The sequence below is a fragment of the Embiotoca jacksoni genome, unplaced genomic scaffold (genome assembly GCF_022577435.1).
Source record: "Embiotoca jacksoni isolate LCO1_2020_lvr unplaced genomic scaffold, fEmbJac1.0.p SCAF_19, whole genome shotgun sequence".
NCBI lineage: Eukaryota > Metazoa > Chordata > Actinopteri > Embiotocidae > Embiotoca > Embiotoca jacksoni.
In genome coordinates, this window is record NW_027185329.1 from 894,591 (window position 1) to 915,709 (window position 21,119).

The following is a 21,119-nucleotide window of genomic DNA, read 5'->3' on the forward strand; positions in this document are numbered from 1 at the left end:
CCTCCCCACTCCTCTCCTCTCCTTTCCTCTCCTCTCCCTCCCACGCGCGTAATGCGGACCGTGACACGCACCGGACACCGGAGAGACACCCGACCGACGCTGCACGGCTCGTGGATGTGTCGCCAGTTGTGGAGATTAAATAGTTTCTTTATTGTCGCGGACTGACGTCATTCTCGGACCTTGTTTTTTTTTGTATTTTTTTGTACTTTTGTGTGCGGACTTTTCAGAACAAACCTTCGGAGATGTTCCTGCGCAGTGTGTCCGTGTCTGGAGGCTCGTGGCTCCGATGGACGGACACGGTGCTTCACGTGGGGCTCCTCCTGCAGCTGGCGGGCTGGAACACGGTGAGTCCCGGTCCTGGATCCGTGTCGGTGTCGCTGTGGGTTTTTTCATTTCGGACATGAAGCCTTTTTACAGCTCTGCGCGTGAACACACCAAACAAATCTGCGTTTTTACTGAGGTGCCAATCATCTGTCAGTTTTATAGAAGAGTTGTTTACATGATTTATGTCCCAGCAAAGTGTTCGTCAGGTCTCATACGAGTTTCATTTAGTGAAGAAAAAACAAGATTTGTATTTTGAAAAAAGGATGAACGTGATTGCTTCGTTGCATATTCATTAATTTATTTTCGGATTTTATATTTCTTAAGCTTTATTAAAGCAACTTTTCACGAGATTTGCATATTTTTCACGTTTAATTTAGTCTATAATGGAAGATTTTTAAAATACATCACAGATAAACTACCAGATGCAATTATTAACACCTTATGTATAAAATAAGTTGCTCTGTTTTATTGTGGCAGAAAGAAAATAAAAAAAAGTTATTTATGTGAGTTTAAATGCAGATTAGAAGCAATTTCCTACAGATTTCCACAGAGGGCTGCCTCCATGTTTGTCATGTCACTCTGAAGTGAATCAGGATCATTATTAGGTTACCTGATGGGCCACTAATTTGGCTCCAGTAGTGTCACGTGATTTACTAATCATGACGTGATTTACTAATCATGGCGTCATTTCATGGGCACGTGGTTTGAATGTTCCAGACTTCTCCGCAGACTTCAGGTTTTTTGTTGTTTTTGTTGTTGGTGTCCTCATTTGAAAAAAAATACAAGTTGACATATTGTACTTTATATTGTACTTTCTTTCAGGTGTGATGGAAAACGTACCTCAAATAAATATGAAATCAATAAAAAGGAGATGCAGCGGCGTCTCCTGTGACTCCATTAAGACCGTAACGCTCACTTGACTCGGCCGCCTTCAGACAGACAGCAAAGAGAAAGCATTAATATTTTCTCCCTTTTTTTTCCTGCATATATGAAGAACAGGGTTTTATTCCTTTTTATCCATATTTAAACTCGGATTCAGAAGCTTTTCAGAAGGCGTTGAGGTCGTGACCCGATCCTGGAGGCTGTCAATGATTCTCTTGTCGTGCGCTCCTTTAGCTTATTTGATCTCCTTCATTTCATGATAGATCTCTTTTCTATTGATGGCAGCTCGGTGGAAGCGTGTCGTCACCTATTGACCCGCTGGATAACTGATTGCGTCGAACCTGATTGCGGCGAGAGTGATTCGGTGTGAGACGCCCCCTTTTCTTGTTTTGCGTTGACATTTTCTTCTCTTGAAAACATCCGTACGATACAATCACCGTCTTTATCTACATGAACAGGTTGGTCAGATTCCTCATCAGCGTACGTCATCTTCATTTGGCCCAAAAAAAACCAGTCCAGATCGGTTGGAAATAAGCGATGAGAAAAGAAAAAAAACCAGACCACGACGTTACGACATTAGATAGAAATGATATAAAAATACAATAAAATACCTGAAAAAAGGAAGTAAGAAATACAAAATCTGATGAATTTAGGTGTAAAAATGTACAAGATTTCCATTTTAAGAGAAGCGGAAGTGTGAAGTAGCATGAAATGGAAAGCACCCCCAAATATTAATTAAGATCTAAGAGTACATTTATTTATTTAACCAGGAAAGGTTCCCATTGAGATTTAAAAATCTCTTTTTCTCAAGGGATTCCCTGCCAAGACAGGCAGCGACATGAATTTAGAAGAAGTCGAGCAGAATCCGAATATATAATAAATCTCATGGAATAAAAGTGCAACACAAGCCACGCAGCCCCCAACGACTCATAATCACATCGCAGTTTTAAACCTTTCCAAAGTAGATTTTTGCAAACTCTGTACGAACGTTTGGTGCAGAGAAGTCGGTTCGTCCGGCACACCTCCGTTTGATATAATTACATAAAAAGGATGGAAGCACACCAGCGTCACCGCCTGCCATCACACGGCAAAAAAAAAGTACGTCGTTAAACACATTGTGAGCTTCCTGATCTGATTTCCCCGCCGGCCGACTCTTCCAGAGCTCCCGAGCTCTCGACCCCCGCCGCCCTCCGTCTCCGACCCCCGAGGCGAGTCGTCTCCGCCTTCAGAACAAAGCCATAAAACCTTAAAATCAATTGTAAAGGCCACAGGTAACCGAGGTGAAATGAGGAAATAAAAGTAAAGACAGTCAAGGCAGTTTTTTTTCTCCACATCCAGCGACCGTCCTTCTCCTGCCGGCGGTCAGTTGATGTTTGAGACTAATAAGGAGCGACAGCGATTCAGTCGTAAACGAAGAGCTGCTTCTGTCTGGAAGTGAAAAGAAGGATCAAACATTTTCAGACGCTTCGAAGGAGATAGATCGACAACTTTATGTTGCAAAAATGTTTAAAAAAAGAAATCAATTATCATTCCAGTTAATTGCAGGTCGAGTCTCGTGTGTAGGAAGGCCTGAAGTTTTAGTTAACGGTGGCCAATAAGCAGCGAGAAATGTCACTCGAACTGTGCTGCAGAGAACAATTAAAACAAAAACAAAGAATACTTAACGAATAAGAACGAAGTCCATGAAAAACAAAAACGAGTGCTCGCTCAAATCGGTTTTCTGTCGAATCCGGATCGTATCCAGTAAAAAAAATTTAAGCCTGGACGGTAAAAAAAAAAAAAAAATACACCTCAAATGCCATTTTTGGCAAATTGGATCCAAAACCACATTTGCAGGTGGTTTGAAATGCGACTCCAATTGTATTTCTACGGATGCGTGTCAGATCGGATTTCTTGCGTAACTTGCGACGCGACACGCGATAATTGACGTGATTTGCAGAGTCAGCAGAATCTATGCTACCAACCGTAGAGACAACAGTCGGTGGACCGACGCCCAAAGAAGTCGTCCGCCGGCACTTCGCTCCCTCGCTGGAAAAGCTACGTCACCAGCGTAGCTACGCATATACGTCGTTGCCACAGCAACCCACGCAGATGGGTTGGTGACGTCCAGACGCGTCAAATCTGATCTGTGATTATTTGGGAAGTTTCAAACAAACTGGAATCCGATTTATCTCCTTCTGAAAAACCAAAAGGACTTCAGGCTTCTTCGTAGCTAACGTGTGCTTCACAGGTCAGATCATCATCCACAAAAATAACATCAGAAATATGAACATTAGTAAAAAAAAAAGATATCAGCTTTACAAGTGCTTGTTTGCCTTTTTCGAGCCAGGCTAGCTGCTTCCCTCCAGTCCTTGTGCTCAAGCTAAGCTAATTAGCTGCTGGCTGCGGCTTCTTATTCAACTACTAAATCTCAATAGGAAAAGAAAACACGATAAATTATACTGTGAGTCGTTTAAGCTGGAAGACATCCGATGAATCCAACGTGTCATCTGCAAAAAAAACAGAATAACTGGGAAGATTTGACCCGCAGGTTAAATGTAAATTGAAAACATGAAACGTGCAGTAATGACATGGGAGACCTGCTGATTACCTGTCCTCTGTGTCTACCTGAAATTCAAAATGTAAACCGTGGCGGCTCAGTTAAAAGCCGGCTGCAGGCGACCGGCGATAACGACCCAGTTAACGCCATGATTGAGTTCAAATGACACACACACACACAATAATACAATAATTCAACCTCAAACTCTCTCAGTTTCACGACAGTGTGATTTTGATTATTCTGCATCTGTTGAAGTTGATGAAACACCTTCATCGTCACACGAGAGTCTCTGAACTGTAGAAGAAGCGTCGCGGCGCTTCGTGAGTCGACATGTCGAGCTGCTATCTCGCTTCTGTAAAAGGAGTTTTGTTCCGTAAGCCTCGCGCGGCAGATATGACTGAACTGGTGGAAATATTGAGTCCTTTCAGAGTCAATCCTCGTCCCTCGTGTGCAGCCGTGTGTTTACGTTTATCTGATCGTCCTTTAAATAGAAAACGGGACGATTAGAGATAATAAATATTATCGTTGGAAAATATTTTCAGCCTCCGTCGTCGTTCCCGTTGCTCTTCCAGACCAAGTGATTTTCCTAAAAGTTTCATTTACCGATGGCGTTAGTTCAACCTGGTGTCACGGCAACGCGTGAAATGGACACGCCCCGTCCGCCACAGCAAAACGTGAGATAGCCACGCTGTGGCCTCTCTAGGCGTGACAAGTTTCACCTTTTTGTAAGTGTGAGACTTACGTGGACGTAAAAAGTAACGTCAGAATCATGTGACTGAGTAGGACATTTTTCAGAGGTATTGGGAGGTCAGAGGGGGCGTGGCCTGAATCTACTGCGGTGACAACGTTGTTCTTGACTTGTTTTTTGTTTTTTTACAAACCCTAAACCACGAGGTGATTTCCGAAATCCAGACCGTGTTTTTTTTCCCTAAAAGTTCCATTTTCCCGTAAATCACACGGCTGTAAGCGTGCAGTAGTTTTATTTTTGGTCCACTACTGTGAAAGCGTGAAACTGTCACGCCTGGAGAGGCCAAAGCGTGGCTATCTCACGTTTTGCTGTGGTCCCGGGATGGTTATTCATCAGGTTTATAAAGCTGCCGAGCCGGACCTGAGTGCAGGATAATTACCGGTTCTGCTGCACAAAATTATCGACTTCTCTTCTCTTTTGCCTTCTTCCTTTTTAGTTTTTATAGTTTCGTTTTAATCCAGTGTAATCTTTTCCCCCTTCGGGACCCTGTAAGTGACTTAAGCGCGAGCGTGTAAGAAGCAGGACGCCGCTCGCTGCTTCAGTGCCCCAATTAAACCTGGACTTTACATGCCATTAGAAACAAGTCTTTACACGAGGGGATTTGTAAGAATACAAGCAGCGCAAATTGTCACCCAAATAACTCACTTTTAAAAAATGCAGATTAATTTCCGGTCTCACGGGGTTCTTGAGTTTGACGGGTGAAACGTGGCAAAAATGATCTTCCGTAACCGGGCCTTGGGGAAAAAATGCTTTAAAAACATGAAAGAAAATTTAGCATTACGGTAAATTCCTGCTGCTTCGACGTGTTCCTGCACGCGTTTACTTATTTATTTAGTTGTTTGTTTACGTGTTTGAATGTGTTTATGTTTATGTCGAGCGGAGGAGGTCACCGGAGACGCATGTTAACACGAACAGGCCTTCAAACACGTTTATGCACTTTTAACTTCTAACAACTTTTGTGTAGTTGACGTGATTTGAACAAAACAGATAATGCGCGAAACGGAAGATCGTGTTGATTAAAACATTTTCGAGGATGTTTTCAGAAGCGTTTATTCTCCATGAACAAAGAACCTTTTAATTGGGTTACAGATGTGGTTTTGTTTTTGAAAATGGGGTTGAAATAATACAGAAAGTCACTTGTACTCTTTTAGTTGATCAGTTTCAACTCAAAACAAAGAGTCAAAGAGAAATCTCCTACTTAATATTTTAGTTTTAACAACACACACACACACACAGACTGACACATAGAAAACAACAACTGGACAGATGCAGGGTAAAAAGGAATCTCCTATTTTCTTTGCAGATGTGACTTTATAGAGCATCTTCAGATTTTCTGCAGGTTTTCTGCCTCCACGTTTGTCAGGAGGCGTAAAGAGACAGTTAAGATGTCAGGACTTTAAAAAGGGGAAGATGTCAAACACCCACGTCTCTGCTGTCAGGAGTGCGGATTAGAGGTTCGTCTCTGGCATTCAGGTCGACTCGGTGATGATTGAACAATCAACAGGTCTGGTTGCCGTTCACAGGATTTAATACGGTTTCCTGAATGAGTCCTGCAAGAGAAAAGATGCAAAGCAGCCGACTGAATATAATATTCTGAATATAATATTCTTAATATAATATTCTGAACATAACTATCATCTAATCTCATATTTCTTCCTCAGATTGCAGTGATTTTATGTTGTAATTAAATCACCTGACTGTGAGTGTGTTGAAGTATCAGTCTGACCCCCCCCCCCCCACCCACCCACCTCCACCCCCACCCCGCCAGGTGGACGCCATCCACCCGGACTGTGCTCTGGTGGTTCAGCACATGAAGGCTCAGGAAGAGTGCGACCTGATCCTGAAGCAAGAGGAGAAGAACTGCTCGGCGCAAACAGGTCGGTCGACGTTTTTTTAATCTCCGATGAGGGAGACTCGATCTGATTGGAAACCTGACGATACTACGTCCCGCCCACCGATAGCTGTAACCTGACTGCACCACAGGCCTGTCAATCAAACAGACACGCCCCCAAAAACAAGTCTTCTTGAATCTTCTTTTCTAATGAATGAGGGATTATTTTCAGATGGACCTCCAGAAAACTAATAAGAAGGAGTGACTTTAGCTAACAACACCGAGATAACTGATGGACACATTTTATTCACTTTGGATTTGATGAGAGAAGTTGAATGGGAGTCTATGGAGCCGGAGGCTTTTTGGAGCTGACCTCTAGTGGCACTCGATGGTATTGCAGCTTAAGGCCTCATTTTTCAGACCCGGAAGCTACGAACTCTTTTATGTCCAGTCTGTGTGTAGCTTTAGTAACAAACACTGGCATGTCGAGCACAATTTTAAAGACTTTTTTTGGTTGTAATCTCCCTTTAACAGACTCTTAACAATAATGCAGGTATGTCCGTTAAACTACAGTGTCAGACTAACAACACCTGAATGTGCAACTGACTGCCCACACACACACACACACACACACACACACACACACACACACACATCAGGCCGTCTGGCTGCCTTCCCTATGACTGATAATTGCCGCTCTTTAATCAAAAGCACGGCGAAGCTCATTTGCTTCCTGTTATCAAATTACCATCCTTCGCTCGGCACAGCAGCCGAAACAATCAAAGGGGAACTGATCAGGTTTAACATCTGCAGCAGGTGAGCCGACTGAATTCATCCTCCCTTCACCGCCTCAGGAAAAAACAAAACAACAAACTCTGACACAGCTTGTCCTTCAGCAGGAGGCATCTTCATTTCCCGACCCGAGACGCCGTCTGACTCGCTGAGCGTCGTCGATCGCACCTGGAGTACGAATTGTCTTTGTGTTGAAGCGTTTTGAGTGACGCCTCCGGAGGCCATTGCAGCTCTCGGCGCTCTCCTCTGAAAAAGTTCGTTATGTAAAAAGCCGAGGCAGACTGCCGGCTCGTCGCTGGGACCGGCCGCTCGCTGCTACAGCTGGCGTGGCTCACAATTAATTACATGGTTTGCCACCTTTTCCTGTGATCAGTGCACAGAAACAGAGGTGACAATGAGCGTTCGAGCTGCCGCTCCAAAATTAAATTAAAAAACCCATGAGAAACAGCTTTTTACAAAAGATTCAATCAGTCATTGAAAATGATGTTTTTAGTGCAAATTTTTGAGCGCCACCTCCGTTTATTCTGAGTTTGCTATCAAGCCTCCACCACTAGAGTCCAAACACCACCTCTGCTTTTTATTTATGGAGTTGTATTGATTTTTTTGTATTTAACACTTCCATATGAGCTCAGTCTATCTTTTCTAACCGGCTACGTACTGCAGGGTGTTTTTAAGGTTGCCGTCTCCCGATTCAGACTTCTTACCTAATTACAGACCTTCGCTACTGAACCAACCCGCCTTAAAAAAAAAAAACTCAAAAAGGTCGTTGCAAGTCAATTATGTGACCGTCTACGAAGGATTGGTCTGTTTGAAGATATTTTTTTAGTCGAACGGATCAGAGCTCAGAAACAGAACCGATGAAAGTCATCGATGGTCTTCTAATTGCCTCGATGGACTCGACTCTGTAATTGTCCTGTTGACGCTATTAACCGCAGCATTTTATGACGGAAACCGGAACATGTCTTTGTGATCAAGCGGTTTAGAGGCCGGTTCAAATTATATTGTTCAGGTTGACTCTTCCACCTGCACAAAAGTTTGTCACGGAGTTCCACAGAGTTCTGTATTGGGTCCAATACTTTTTATGTACAGACGTTTTATCAAGGTGGTTCGCGTCTCCAACATGGTTTGGGACACTTCAAAGAAATCCACGTTGAGTTTTACTTCATTATGAGCTCAAACACAACTCCCCCAGTTAAAGTGCTCACTTTCTTCCATCCGACCTCCGACCTCTGTGGACTTCACCTACTTTGTCGCAGTGACCTTCTTCGGAAGGCTTCTGCATAAATGTCGATATGCCGATGACGTCCTGCTGTATTATATCAATGAAGCCAGATAAAACAAATCAGTTAGTGACTCTTCAAAGACATAAAGACCTGGAAGACCTGTAATTTTCTACATCTAACATGAAACAGAACAGATGTGAATGTACTTGACTCTAAACACGTTATAGTTTCTCTGGATGGCACCGTCTCAACTTTGAGGAACCTTGGACTTATTTTTGCCGTCTTTCAGCTGCGCAATATTCTCAAAATTACAAACAAGTATGTTTTCTTCTCTGATTTTTCTGTGGCTGACCTGATTGAGTGTCATCAAATATCAAACAATGAGTATAAATTATTCTGTATAAAAGCCAGTCTGAGAAAATGTTAAGAAATGAAAAACTAGCTCGGCCAAAGTGGACATCTCATCCACATTCAAAGCACCTTTAATGAGCTTAAAACTCATGAATATTCAGCCATGTTTTACCACAACTGTCCTGAGGAGAAGCTTAAAGGGCTGCAGGGTCAGGTGAGCAGAAAGAAAAGGACATGGGGAGTGAATGTGGACTCGAAGCAGTGTAAGTTTGTTCTTTCTTTGGGAGACTTTTTGCTTTAAATCTACGATAATATATCACAAACTTTTGCACAGTTATGTCCACTGAAGTTTAATTCAACATAAGAAAACCGTGAAGAACGTCACTGTTCGGGAAACGCAAAGACACAGATGAAGCCGTCGGGAAGATCAACATTTTCCTCAGACGTAGGCTATTATTATTTTGCAACCAATTCGTTGGAAATTAATGCTTTGTCCCCAGAAATGAGCAATTTAAAAGCACCAAAAAGTAATTTATACACATATGTGTTCATTTTAAGTTACACTTGCCGAACACTGCAAGAATGAAAATATGAACGAACATGTGGAAGTCGTACTTGGTTTTAAAGAACCGGCTTTGTTGTGTCTCCAACAAAAAAACTGAAATTCCCAATGAATTTATTTTTTTCCAACATGGATAACTTTTTAAAAGAGTGTTTGTTGGATGAATTATGGAACCCGCTTCAACTGTACCTCCTTTCAGTCTTATTTCATGCGGTTGAAGAGAGGAAGATCCGTCAGATGTGACTGAATAAGGGACGAACAGATGGGCAGGACAAAGACGAGGCAGACGGCTCGTGGAAAAATAATGATTGGGAAATTACGATGCTTCGTACGCTAAAACGATGGCTGCTGTTACTGTCGTTATTTGTCATTAAAACACTTTCAGTTTTTACCACTCGTTTTTTTTTATCTTTTATAATCAACAACTGTCCTTTGAAAGGACGGCGGGCAGATGTCTCGTCTACTTCGGGTTGATTACTCTTTACACCTTCAACACCACCGACGGAGGAGACGAGGAAATAACTGAAATAAACAGACGGGAGGTTAACAGTCTTCTCCGTTACAAAACGGAAGCTTTTCATTAGACGCTTAACAAGCAAGAATTTATGTGCACGTGTTTCCACATGGCTTTCCCTCTCCGCCGCTGGCATTTCCATCACATCATTTCTCTCCTTGACTGTCCTGCCCTCCTCGTATCTCCACTTAATACCAGAGGTGGAAAGTCACAAAATACATTTAACTGTAGAAAAGACTGATCTATAAATATGACGTGAAATCAATCAACAATAAAAAAAACAAATGTCAGAATTTACTGTTTCATTTGACTGTAAATTGATGATTTTTGAATAGATGGTTGAAGATGTCACAGCGGACTGCTGACAAATATATACAGTTAATTTTGAAGACAATTTCTTACAACTTGAGAGCCAGAAACAGGACGTATTACAGTTTTTATGGCGTTGAAGTTCTTTAAACAAAACATGTGATCAGTCAATCAAACAATAACGTATTAGAACAGCTGATTATTGAAGTTAAAATAATTTGCAGTCAATCCAGCATTTTTTTTGTTCAACTGATTATCCTGTTGTTGTCCTGCTGAGGAGACGGTTGCCGTGGAGACGGTCGCCGTGGACCGTCCGTGAATCCTCTGAAATATTCAAACTCAAGTGGATCCCGAAGGAGAGAACAACTTGACCGGTGGACTTCCTGTGATCTGGCTCTGAAACCACCGGCGAGGACTCGAGACTTCACGTCTCCAGAGGACAACATCGCCGTTTGCTGTCCGTTCCGTCGCCTCGGCTCCCGACGCGGATCTTTTCCCTCCAGAGACCGTTAAAACGCGAAGGAGATTGCAGAGTTTGTGTTTGCGGAGATTAGATGGGAGGTTCAGTTTAAACAGACCATTAAACTAAAGTTTTATGTTTCCATGAGCTGTCAGTTAATCTACACAAAGGACTTCCTGAATTTCTGCTGGAGCACTTTGTCGGTTTGAAATCTCCCCTCGTCCGCTCTGTTTTCTGCTTTATCACCCAAAAAACGATCATAAAGATGATATATTACGGCAGCGGCAGGAAAAAACATTGGAAAGTGAAGTGCGGGCGGTGAAGTTGTATCCAAAGGAGGAATAAAAACCCATAAAGTTTAACTCCGGTCTGATTGTCCTCGTCATCACGGCTCCGTCCTTCGAGAGTGACGACAGCACTTTCGTAACTCGGCCATGATGTTTATTTGTCGCATTAACGTCCTTGAATGCCGACAAAGACACGGCGAGGTTTGACTTTGTTTACCAGCCGCAGCTTCTTGGCAAGAAAGAAAACCGAATAAATCAAACGAGAGGGCGTCGGACGTGAAACAGACAACGATGAGCAGAGTCATCTTCGGGATTTAAAGCACCTTTCGAGAGATTACGAATATGCTTGTTAGAGGTTTCAGTTTTAATTATTTTTTTTAGATATTAGGTTTTGCGGGTCTGTTTTTACACCGACGTCGTCGTGGCGATTCATTTAAACCTAGCGGGTCATTCCCGATCTTTTAATCGATGCAGCAGATAAAATAAAAAATAAAACCAGAAGTCGTCTGCGGCTCAGTGTAAAAAAAACTACGAGAAAATAAATTCTAAAGGAGAGTTCAAAGCCGCGTTTATCCGGCGAGATGTTTGCGTCATCGCAGCTTTGGCAGGAGATCCAGGAGCTGTGTTTCATTATGAATGAGTGACGGTCGCGGCTCTTTTAATTGACACGGGGGGCCGAGGAGCTTTTGATGTACGATGTGTTGTGGTGGCAGAGAGGGAGTGACGGGCTCCTCATTACCCCTCTCTCTCTTTAACCCCCCAAGGCATGCCGTCTTCTTTCAGTATGTCGGCGTTAGTTTCAGTCGTCACCAAAAAAGTGTTCGTAGCTTCTAGGTTGGAAAAATGGTTCAGATCCAGAAGTGTCTTCAGCTGCAATACCAGCGAGTGCCACTAGAGGTCGGCTCCAAAAAGCCTCCGGCTCCATAGACTCCCATTCAACTTCTGTCATCAAATCCAAAGTGAATAAAATGTGTCCATCAGTTATCTCGGTGTTGTTAGCTAAAGTCACTCCTTCTTATTAGTTTTCTGGAGGTCCATCTGAAAATAATCCCTCATTCATTAGAAAAGAAGATTCAAGAAGACCTGTTTTTGGGGGGCGTGTCTGTTTGATTGACAGGCCTGTGGTGCAGTCAAGTTACAGCTATCGGTGGGCGGGACGTAGGATGGTGAAGTTTTCAATCAGATCAGTCCGCTCCACCTGTGGCTCCTCCCCCAGCTCGCCCAAATATGGTCACTTCCTGCTCCAAACTAGCAAAGATGGAGTCGGACAAATTCCAAAATTGATGCTTCATGCTTTAGTTCGCTCCGTGAACTCTGTGCAGCTGTTGATCGTGACTCCATTTTAACATGTGATAAACGTTTTCCTCCCGTCTCAGGCTGTCCGACGGTTTGGGACGACATCCGGTGCTGGTACCGTGCCGAGGTGGGACAGGTGGTCAGCGTCTCGTGCGCCAACGTCTCTCAGCTGTTCGCCAACAATCAAGGTAAAACCCACACGGAGGTTTATGGGCCGTCAGGTGGAAAAATAATCTGAATGTGTTTATTTAAAAGGAACAAACTGTACGAAAGTTTGACATTTTGAGGACAATTTAAACGTTGTAAACCCGTTTTTTTTTTCTCGGTTGAGTACTACAGCAAATATTCATCACAGGGAGATTTTGACATCCCGTGTTTCCGTCCTCCGAGCTGTCCGTCAAGACTTTTATTTTTCTCATTTTTGTCAGAAGTCAATAAAACATGCAGATTTTTGAACAGCGTCATGATCTTGAGCTCGGTTCATGCATCTTTCAGTTTTTGCAGCGCAGCAGAGTGACCGCGTTATATTTAGAGATCTCTCAGGACCGGCGGTTTCCTTCTTCGCCGAGTGCTTTATGCATCTCTGTCTTATGCACAATGACACCCCCTCCCCTCCCCCCCTCCAGCCCCTCAGCGGGTCGATAAAGAAAAACAAAAGTCCACTCGAGATCTCATTGAGTAGCTGACAGACACACGAGGACGTAATGACAGGATTAAAACATGAATTTGGACAGTGGACATGTAGCGTCGTGGAAGATGAGGCTGTAAAAAAAACAAAAAATTAAAACTAAACAAGTGAGAACCACTTTAGGAGAGAAACATTTTGTTTTCTGAGCCGATCATCTCATAAATTTTGATCTGAGAAATAAGAAAATCATCCATATATTTCTGTATTTCATCAAATAGAGTTTATCTACGTTTTACGCTTTCCAGACAATGAATCCTCAAAAACCTGATAAATCCCTTAACTTTTAATCTAAAATAAGAGCTTTTTTTTTTTTTTTTTTTTTTTTTTTTTAGCCCAAAGGGAAATTAGATTATTCAGGCAGATTACATTTAATATAAACAAGAAAAAACATACAAAAAATAAAGCTTTATTTTCTGGCAGACAAATACATCGTTAATAATTCTTTGTTTATGTTTTTTCTCACGCTGATCATGCGACATGCAGAGATGCATTTTAATGAGGCCTGGAGGGACTTTTCCTTCTTTTACTTACATATTTTATTTATCTTTTATTTATATTGCATGCTAATCTGCTGCTTCTGCACGAGTCCTGCCTGTAACTTTCCTCTGATGATGGATATTTCTAAACCTTTTATGATGCTCTGAATGTTTCGTATTGACGACCAGGACTGCGGGTGGGACGGTGGAGGGATGAATTTAGGGGCTTTGCTTTTAAACAAATCGTTTATCATTAAGGACAAAATAAGACTGTAATCACACTAAATGATGTGTTCACTCTTCCAGTTATTGTTGCTGAGTAGTTTTCACAACAGTTTTTCTCAGTATGTGGGATGCTCGGTGTAAACGACCTACTTGACTGATTTCCAATCGAGAATGAAAGATCGCACCGAAGCATAGAAGAAGCAAAAAAAAGCTGAGCGTTGTACTTTGCGTGGAGGGATCAGGGAGGCGGAGGTTGCCGCGGACGACCTCATAACTCAGTGTAAGTGGGTTCCTGGACCCCGCTGGGTTTCCTCCTCCACAGAAAAAAAACCCAACCCTCGGATGAGTCCGCCGCTGCTTGTTGTGCTGTCGATCCAGTGGAGAAAACAATGAATTGGAAAAATCAAAAAGAGTTTCGCCGGCGGATCCCGAGAGCACGAGGAAGGAGTCGGCGCTGCCTGTTTGGCGCGGTTGTTAAGGAAAGCTCCGCCGGCCTCTCCGGAGCCGCGACCTTCAACCCTCCGTTCACATCCAGCTGCAGGCTCTTGCGCGCCGCGTAGCACCAAGGCTAACACGGCTGGATATCGGATAAATCCACCCACACTCTCCTCTTCCTCCGCTGCCGGACGGGCATTTTCCACACCGTGAAAACCGAGAGCTTTTTCTTTGTTTTTGTAAACTTTTTGCATCCTTCTCCCTTTTGGAAATGCACATTCCTACCTGGTGACCTCGGAGTTTGCGCTCCGTTATCTGACCGCGGGCCGTTGTGGGAGAACACAGCTGGGAATTCAGCTCATTTAAATTCAAGGCTCCAGTAATATTTATCTGGAAAGACAGAGCTTCATATTTCAAAGTTTAGATATTATTTTTCTTTTACTTATATATACAACAACACTTTAACTCACGGTTTCCAAAAATGGAATTGAACAGTGTGATGTTGATGGACGCTGAGTGGAAATAAAGGAGGTTATGTGGCGGCTGTGTCACCGTTGGTGTAAATATGTCAATGGGAGGCAAATTGTAAAAAAACAAAAACGCTGTATGAGTTCAGTCCATTTACGCACAGCTGGAAAAAAATGTAAATAAAAAGAAGTCAAGAATTAAATATTTGTGAAAAAATAAAATAAATAATTGGATGTCTTTTGCAACCTTTATAAACAGTACGGTCAGTCTAAGTTACACATATAAAAGTAGTACGTGGTATAGATTTGGGACACAAACATCCTGAACGCCTCCGAGCCCCCCTTGATCTTTGACCTTTGACCTTTGGCATCCGTTGAATGGTTCTTTAGCAGCCTCACTTTGTAGGAGTGTGTTTTCACGTGTGTGTGCCGCGTGCCCCTCTCCATGGGAGGATTGTGCGTCTCCAGCCGCCGGCATCATTAGCAGGCAGATGGAGGTTATTGAATCCAAATGAAGAGCCGCGGTGTCATTTTGGCTTCTGAGAAAAACCCACCAGAACATCTGTGCTCGTGTGTTTACGAGCGAGAGGATGTGGTGTGAGAGCGATGAGTGAATTTATCCCATCAGTCAAGACATCATCATCATCATCATCATCAGGAGGAGGAGGGATGCATGTTAATGCCGGAGGATTTCAAACGAATGGCAGCAAGTCAACTTTAATCAGGCTTCGTGAGTCTGGGTTATTTAAAGGGTTTCTTACCCAAATTCAAACAATATTTTTCCTTTTCATTGAGATTCAATCATCAAAACGTTTCACACACAGGTTGAAAATGTTAATGTGCTGCTGAAACCAAACATCCACTTGGGTTTAAGGATGAACGGGTTGAGCTTTCCATCCATCCATGTGTTTATATGTTCACTTGGTCACAAGGAAGAATTGGTTAAGTTTTTGTGATCAAAGGTCACTGACCTCATGTCGACTTATTCTTTTACGTGTCTTATCTCTGGAACGCCGCAACTGAATTTCTTCAAATTTGGCACAAAGATTCTCTTGGTCCGGAGAATGAACTGGTTCAATTTTGGAGGTCAAAGGTCATTATGACCTCATTTTCACCCATATTTTGTAAGTGGGCTATGTCAGGAAAACCTTGAGGGAATTTTATTCAAATATTTTCAAATTTGGCACAAACATTCACTTGGGTTTGAGAATGAACGGGACCAAATCTTGGTAGCCGAAGGTCACTGTGACCTTATCTCGACCTAATCTTGTCAGAGCATTTTGCCGGCAAAAGCCTTCCACCCTTCCATATGATTATATGTTCACTTGGTCCCAACGAAGAATCGGTTTGGTTTTTGTGATCAAAGGTCACCGTAACCTCAAGTAATTGAATTACTTAAGATTTGGTACAAAGACTCTCTCGGTCCCGGAGGATGAACTGGTTCGATTTTGGTGGTCAGAAGTCATTGCGACCTCAAATAACACGATAATTATTACGCTAGTTTTGACAAAATATCACACAAATGTATGTTGGTGTTTTTAACGCACCACTCCTCGAGAGGAATGTTTTGTTCCTCTGTTCAGTTCAAGCTGAATTATCTCAGTCTGCATTCAGATTCCTTTTGTGCTCTGTTTCATTGCCGGTGGCTCCTTTATATAAAGTCATTTTAATATTACGTCTGTTTGCATATGTTTGGGAAGCACAGCAAAGAAAATGAAGAATTGAAATTAAATCCGCTGTTCTTCATCATTTGGTTTACCGAGGATTTTCTTTTTAGTGACTTCTCTTATCGACTGAAACATTCCCGTGTTTTCTAGGTTACATTTACAGGAACTGCACCGAAGAAGGATGGTCCGAGCTCTACCCGTCCTACGAGGAGGCCTGCGTGTTTGCAGATGATCAGGAGCCGGACCCGGAGGTAGAGGTTTCAATCCATTCCTTCCATCTAAATAGTTCATAAGCACAAAGAGTTTCTGGAGGTGCGTTTATTTCCTCAGTTGATGAATGTTTCTCTTTCGTCTTTTTTTTTTTTTTTGTATTTCAGACAGCATATTTCTCCAACTTCAAACAGGTGTACACCGCCGGCTACGCGACCTCCCTCATCTCTCTCATATCCGCTATTTTTGTCTTCACCGTCTTCAGGTAACGCTGAAGGTTTCTCTAAAAAAAAAACAACAACCGAGGGGACAATTATGAATGAATATTTTTCCCGGACAAGTTTAAATGAAGACAAAGAAAAAAAAAATCCTTTCAGTTAAAGTCTTTTCTCTCTCTGCTTCTGCAGGAAGTTTCACTGCACCAGGAACTACATTCACATCAACCTCTTCTTCTCCTTCATCCTGAGAGCGAGCGCCGTCTTCATCAAAGACGGCGTCCTTTTTTCAGACGAAAACTTGGACCACTGCTTCATGTCCACGGTGAGCGTGCAAACCCTTCAGATCCATCAACGGGTCGATATTTACCGCTGAAGGACTCAAATCCTTTATTTCAGAAACAACAGCTGTAGGAAACCACAAATGAAATAAATAAGTCACACTACTTAATGTCCTGCATACAGACATATAAAAAAAGGTAAAAAAAATAAAATAAAAATAAGATGTAGTTGCAGAAAAAATATATATCAACTGCTTTAAACCGGAGCTGATAGATAATAAGCACGTTTTGTTTTCTGGATATGAAGAGCTTTTTATCAGTTGAGATGCTGTTGAGAGCATGGAGTGTTTCTCTTCCTGTTTTCCTGCCTCGAGTGAAGGTGAGAGTCCCTCTTATGTGTCCGGGAGGAACCGGCATCAGCACATCATTTAGAGGAGACGTGAGGCGGTCGGCAGCGGATGAATTAAGCCTGTGATGGAGCACAGGCTCCAAAAAAAACACCAAAAACAACATTTTTTGAGTAAAAAAAAAGCCAGGTGAGAATAAACCGTCGAAATACAATAGCGATCAAAATACCCAGTAAATCTACTAATTAATTGCACGTTAATTATGAGACCAAACCGGATGTGTTTTGGGGGGGGGGGCGTGTCTGTTTGATTGACAGGCCTGTGGTGCACTCAGCTGGGCGTGGCGCTTCCAAACCGCTCCGAACCAGCAAGGCGTAACTTGCTGCTCGCCGCTCGGTGACAAGCAAAGAATTTCTGCATTTAATGGCTTCTTACCTTATCCTATCAATATTTAACCTCCTAGTGACCCACAGGTGGATGAGGAGAGGCTGTTACCATGACTACTCTTGTTCGTTCGTCCCGCAGGCGTCCTGTAAATCCGCCGTGGCCTTCTTCCAGTTCAGCATCCTGGCCAACTACTTCTGGCTGCTGGTGGAGGGCATGTACCTGCAGACGCTGCTCGCCCTCACCTTCGTCTTCCAGAAGAAATACTTCTGGTGGTACATCCTCATCGGCTGGGGTGGGTTCCACACGTTCTCCTCTTCCTCCGTCTCTCGTTACGAGCGTCCTCTTCGACCGTCCACCTTACGAGCGGGGTCACCTCTGTTTGTGTCCTCCAGGTCTCCCGACGACGATCATAACCGCCTGGATTCTCACCCGGAACTTCTACGACAACAAAGGGTGAGAAAATGTCAAATAACAAAAGAGGAAACCTCAGAATTTTTGTGCATCCAACCGCCACAATATCTGGCATCAAAAACACGTCTACTCTGGTTTGTTTCCTCTTTTTAGGCCCCAAAACAGTCAAACTTTTAGGTTTTACACAACTTAAATATGAATTTATGCTCCATTGTTTTGCCCGTTGAGAACCGCACTGATCAAAAACAACCTTTAGGCATTAGTTCATATTTCAGAGGGTTTTATGTAAATGATGGGGTTTATTTTATGGTAAATAAACTGCAAAATGGGAAAAGTGATATAAACTGATGTAAATGTTTAACTGATGGTAAATATCCTACAATTTTTATTGAATACATTATTACAGGAAACATTTTTTTGAAATGTACATGTAGATATATTGAAGTGTAACTCCTCTCGTGTGTTGCCAAACTAGTTATTGATCCTGTTCAGGAAGTAGTCCGGCCCATGGCAGCAAATTGCAGCTGTTAGCTTCAGGCTAGTTGTTTCCCCCCGTTTCCAGTCTTTGTGCTAAACTAAGCTAACCTGCTGGCTAGCTGTAGCCTGAATTTGACTTTCTCCAAGAAAACGTAATATTTCAAAGTCAAAACATTTTCCTTTAAAACGATATCGATGGGAAAAGAAAAACCAAATGTTCCTATGAAATTGAAAATAATATATTACGTGATGTATTCTTTGGGGGAATAAGAAGCTTCCCGAAAACCAAGATTCATTGATCTTCTTCTATCCTGTTCTGTTTATTACGCTCCAGCTACGAGTGCATTTCTTTTCTTTCATTTCTGACGACGTTCTCGGCGGTCCGACTTTGAGCCCGCCGTCCGTCTCGGACGATATTGGCGACCCGGGACTTGTCTTGTTTATTTCATGAACACGTGTTGTGCGTCTCAGGTGCTGGGACGACACCGACGTGGCCTTCATCTGGTGGATCATAAAAGCTCCAATAACCGCGTCGCTGCTGGTGAGTACCACGTTAAAGTGGAGAAAATAAAAGTCCTCAATCTTGGATCTGTCCTGCAGCTTATTGGAGACTCGGCATCGTGTTCACATTTATGAGCGACAATAACAAGTCGGGGGGGGAAGTTGATTCATTTCCTGCACGGAAACGACTTAATCAGAGCGTTTCCTGGTTTCCCCGCTGATGTGCTTTCGTTTGTTTCACGGAGAGGCTGATTACAGCCGCCATTATCCTCCTCGTTGAACACTTCATTTTATGTCTCCGCTCTTCCTCGAGAATTTGATTTGGGCCGGCGACTTCGTACTTTCGAAACGTAGTTGTTGCATCGTTTTTGGGTTTAATTCATTTTATTTTTTTTATTGGTATTTTTATTGTCAGTCTGGGTGAAGAAATAATAAGCTGCACACCTCCTACACACCTGCTGTCATGACCTCCCAAATCAACAGTGCAGCGACGTCGCTGCAAGATTATTATTTTTTAGATCATCCACCATTTAAAAAAAGAAAAGAAAAGAAAAAAGCATGTTGCGGAGACGAAAGGTTTTGTTTGCTTTATAATCCACAATGTTTAAAAGTTGTGAATTTATGTGCGGCAGAAATACACGCTTGTAAAAATAAATACTCAGGGTGGAAACATTCATGTATTAAAGCATTAATTCTTCTTTTCAGGTGTGAAATACTTATATAATTATATTATATATTATTTTTGCAACTATCCATCCATCTATCTGTATTCAGTTTAAAATGTTAACAAAACAAAATTTCAGCAAGAAAAAATGTCTGCAGAATAAATAACGAGGCGCTTGACGTCTGTTTGTTTCGTGCAGGTGAACTTCTTCATCTTCATCAACGTGATGCGTATCCTGGTCCAGAAGCTCAGGTCTCCGGGTGTCGGTGGGAACGACACCAGTCACTTCAAGTGAGACAGAATAAATATCCTCTTCCGTGATACGGCACTAATAAATAAAATAAAAAAACACATGTATGTGTTGGCGTGTTGGCGTGTGTTGCAGGAGACTGGCCAAATCCACGCTGCTGCTCATCCCTCTGTTCGGGATGCACTACATGGTGTTCGCCTTCCTGCCGGAGAACACGGGAGCCGAGGCCCGACTCTTCATCGAGCTCGGCCTGGGATCCTTCCAGGTGAAACTCCGGCCCGAACCTTAAAGAACAACAAAAATAAAAACATAAATGGAGTTTAATATGTAACAGGTTTATGTAATGTCGTTGTGCTTTGAAGGGATTCGGAGTCGCTCTGCTCTACTGCTTCCTGAACGGGGAGGTAAGCAAATACTACACAAATACTACACAAATATGACACAAATACTACACAAATATGACAAATACTACACAAATATGACACAAATACTACACAAATATGACAAATACTACACAAATATGACACAAATATGACACAAATACTACACAAATATGACAAATACTACACAAATACTACACAAATATGACACAAATACTACACAAATATGACACAAATATGACACAAATACGACACAAATACGACACAAATACGACACAAATACTACACAAATATGACAAATACTACACAAATATGACACAAATACGACACAAATATGACACAAATATGACACAAATACGACACAAATACTACACAAATACTACATTCCTCAAGTGTCAGATCATCATTCCCCAAAATCTTGAATTTATTTCAAGTCATTTTTAATGTTCCCAAAATGACTAATTTTATAGCAGGATAATGTGCTTTAAAAACGCTGCACAAATGCTTTAACGTTTGTAAGAAGATCTTGGGAACAATTTTTTTTTAACATTTTGAGTTTCCAGCGCCGGTGATTTCACGTCTTCTGGTTGATTTGATTTGTGATTAAGGAGGATTTACTGTTTATTTTAAAATGAATAGTTGGTGTATTTTGTTCCACCCAAATAGGAGAAAAAAAGAGTGAAGGAAATGTCAGTGAGAATACAAATGTTAAATAGTGGAGGCCATGGAAGTTCCTTTTTTGATGGATAATAAGTTAAGATAATACAATTTTAGTCATATATTTTCTTTTCTTTATTTATTAATACATCTGAGAAAAATGTTGATGCTCCGAGGGCCTCGTCTTATCATCACAATATTGTGTTTCCTGCATTTCGTTACAAGTGAAAAGCTCAGTGTTGACACCCAAACGTCTTTTCTAG

General features: G+C 42.2%; 1 protein-coding gene across 1 annotated transcript in view; it reads left to right on the forward strand.

The window, feature by feature from the left end:
• ghrhrb (growth hormone releasing hormone receptor b) overlaps window positions 1-21,119 on the forward strand; it is a 26,571-nt gene continuing 5,452 nt past the window's right edge. The window contains exons 1-12 of the mRNA XM_069152927.1: window positions 1-344; window positions 6,262-6,370; window positions 12,199-12,306; window positions 16,227-16,327; window positions 16,454-16,551; window positions 16,694-16,826; window positions 17,655-17,808; window positions 17,909-17,969; window positions 18,876-18,945; window positions 19,769-19,860; window positions 19,955-20,084; window positions 20,182-20,223. Coding sequence (XP_069009028.1) covers window positions 243-344; window positions 6,262-6,370; window positions 12,199-12,306; window positions 16,227-16,327; window positions 16,454-16,551; window positions 16,694-16,826; window positions 17,655-17,808; window positions 17,909-17,969; window positions 18,876-18,945; window positions 19,769-19,860; window positions 19,955-20,084; window positions 20,182-20,223 — 1,200 coding nt within the window. The 5' untranslated portion in view covers window positions 1-242. The remainder of the gene's footprint in view (window positions 345-6,261; window positions 6,371-12,198; window positions 12,307-16,226; window positions 16,328-16,453; window positions 16,552-16,693; window positions 16,827-17,654; window positions 17,809-17,908; window positions 17,970-18,875; window positions 18,946-19,768; window positions 19,861-19,954; window positions 20,085-20,181; window positions 20,224-21,119) is intronic.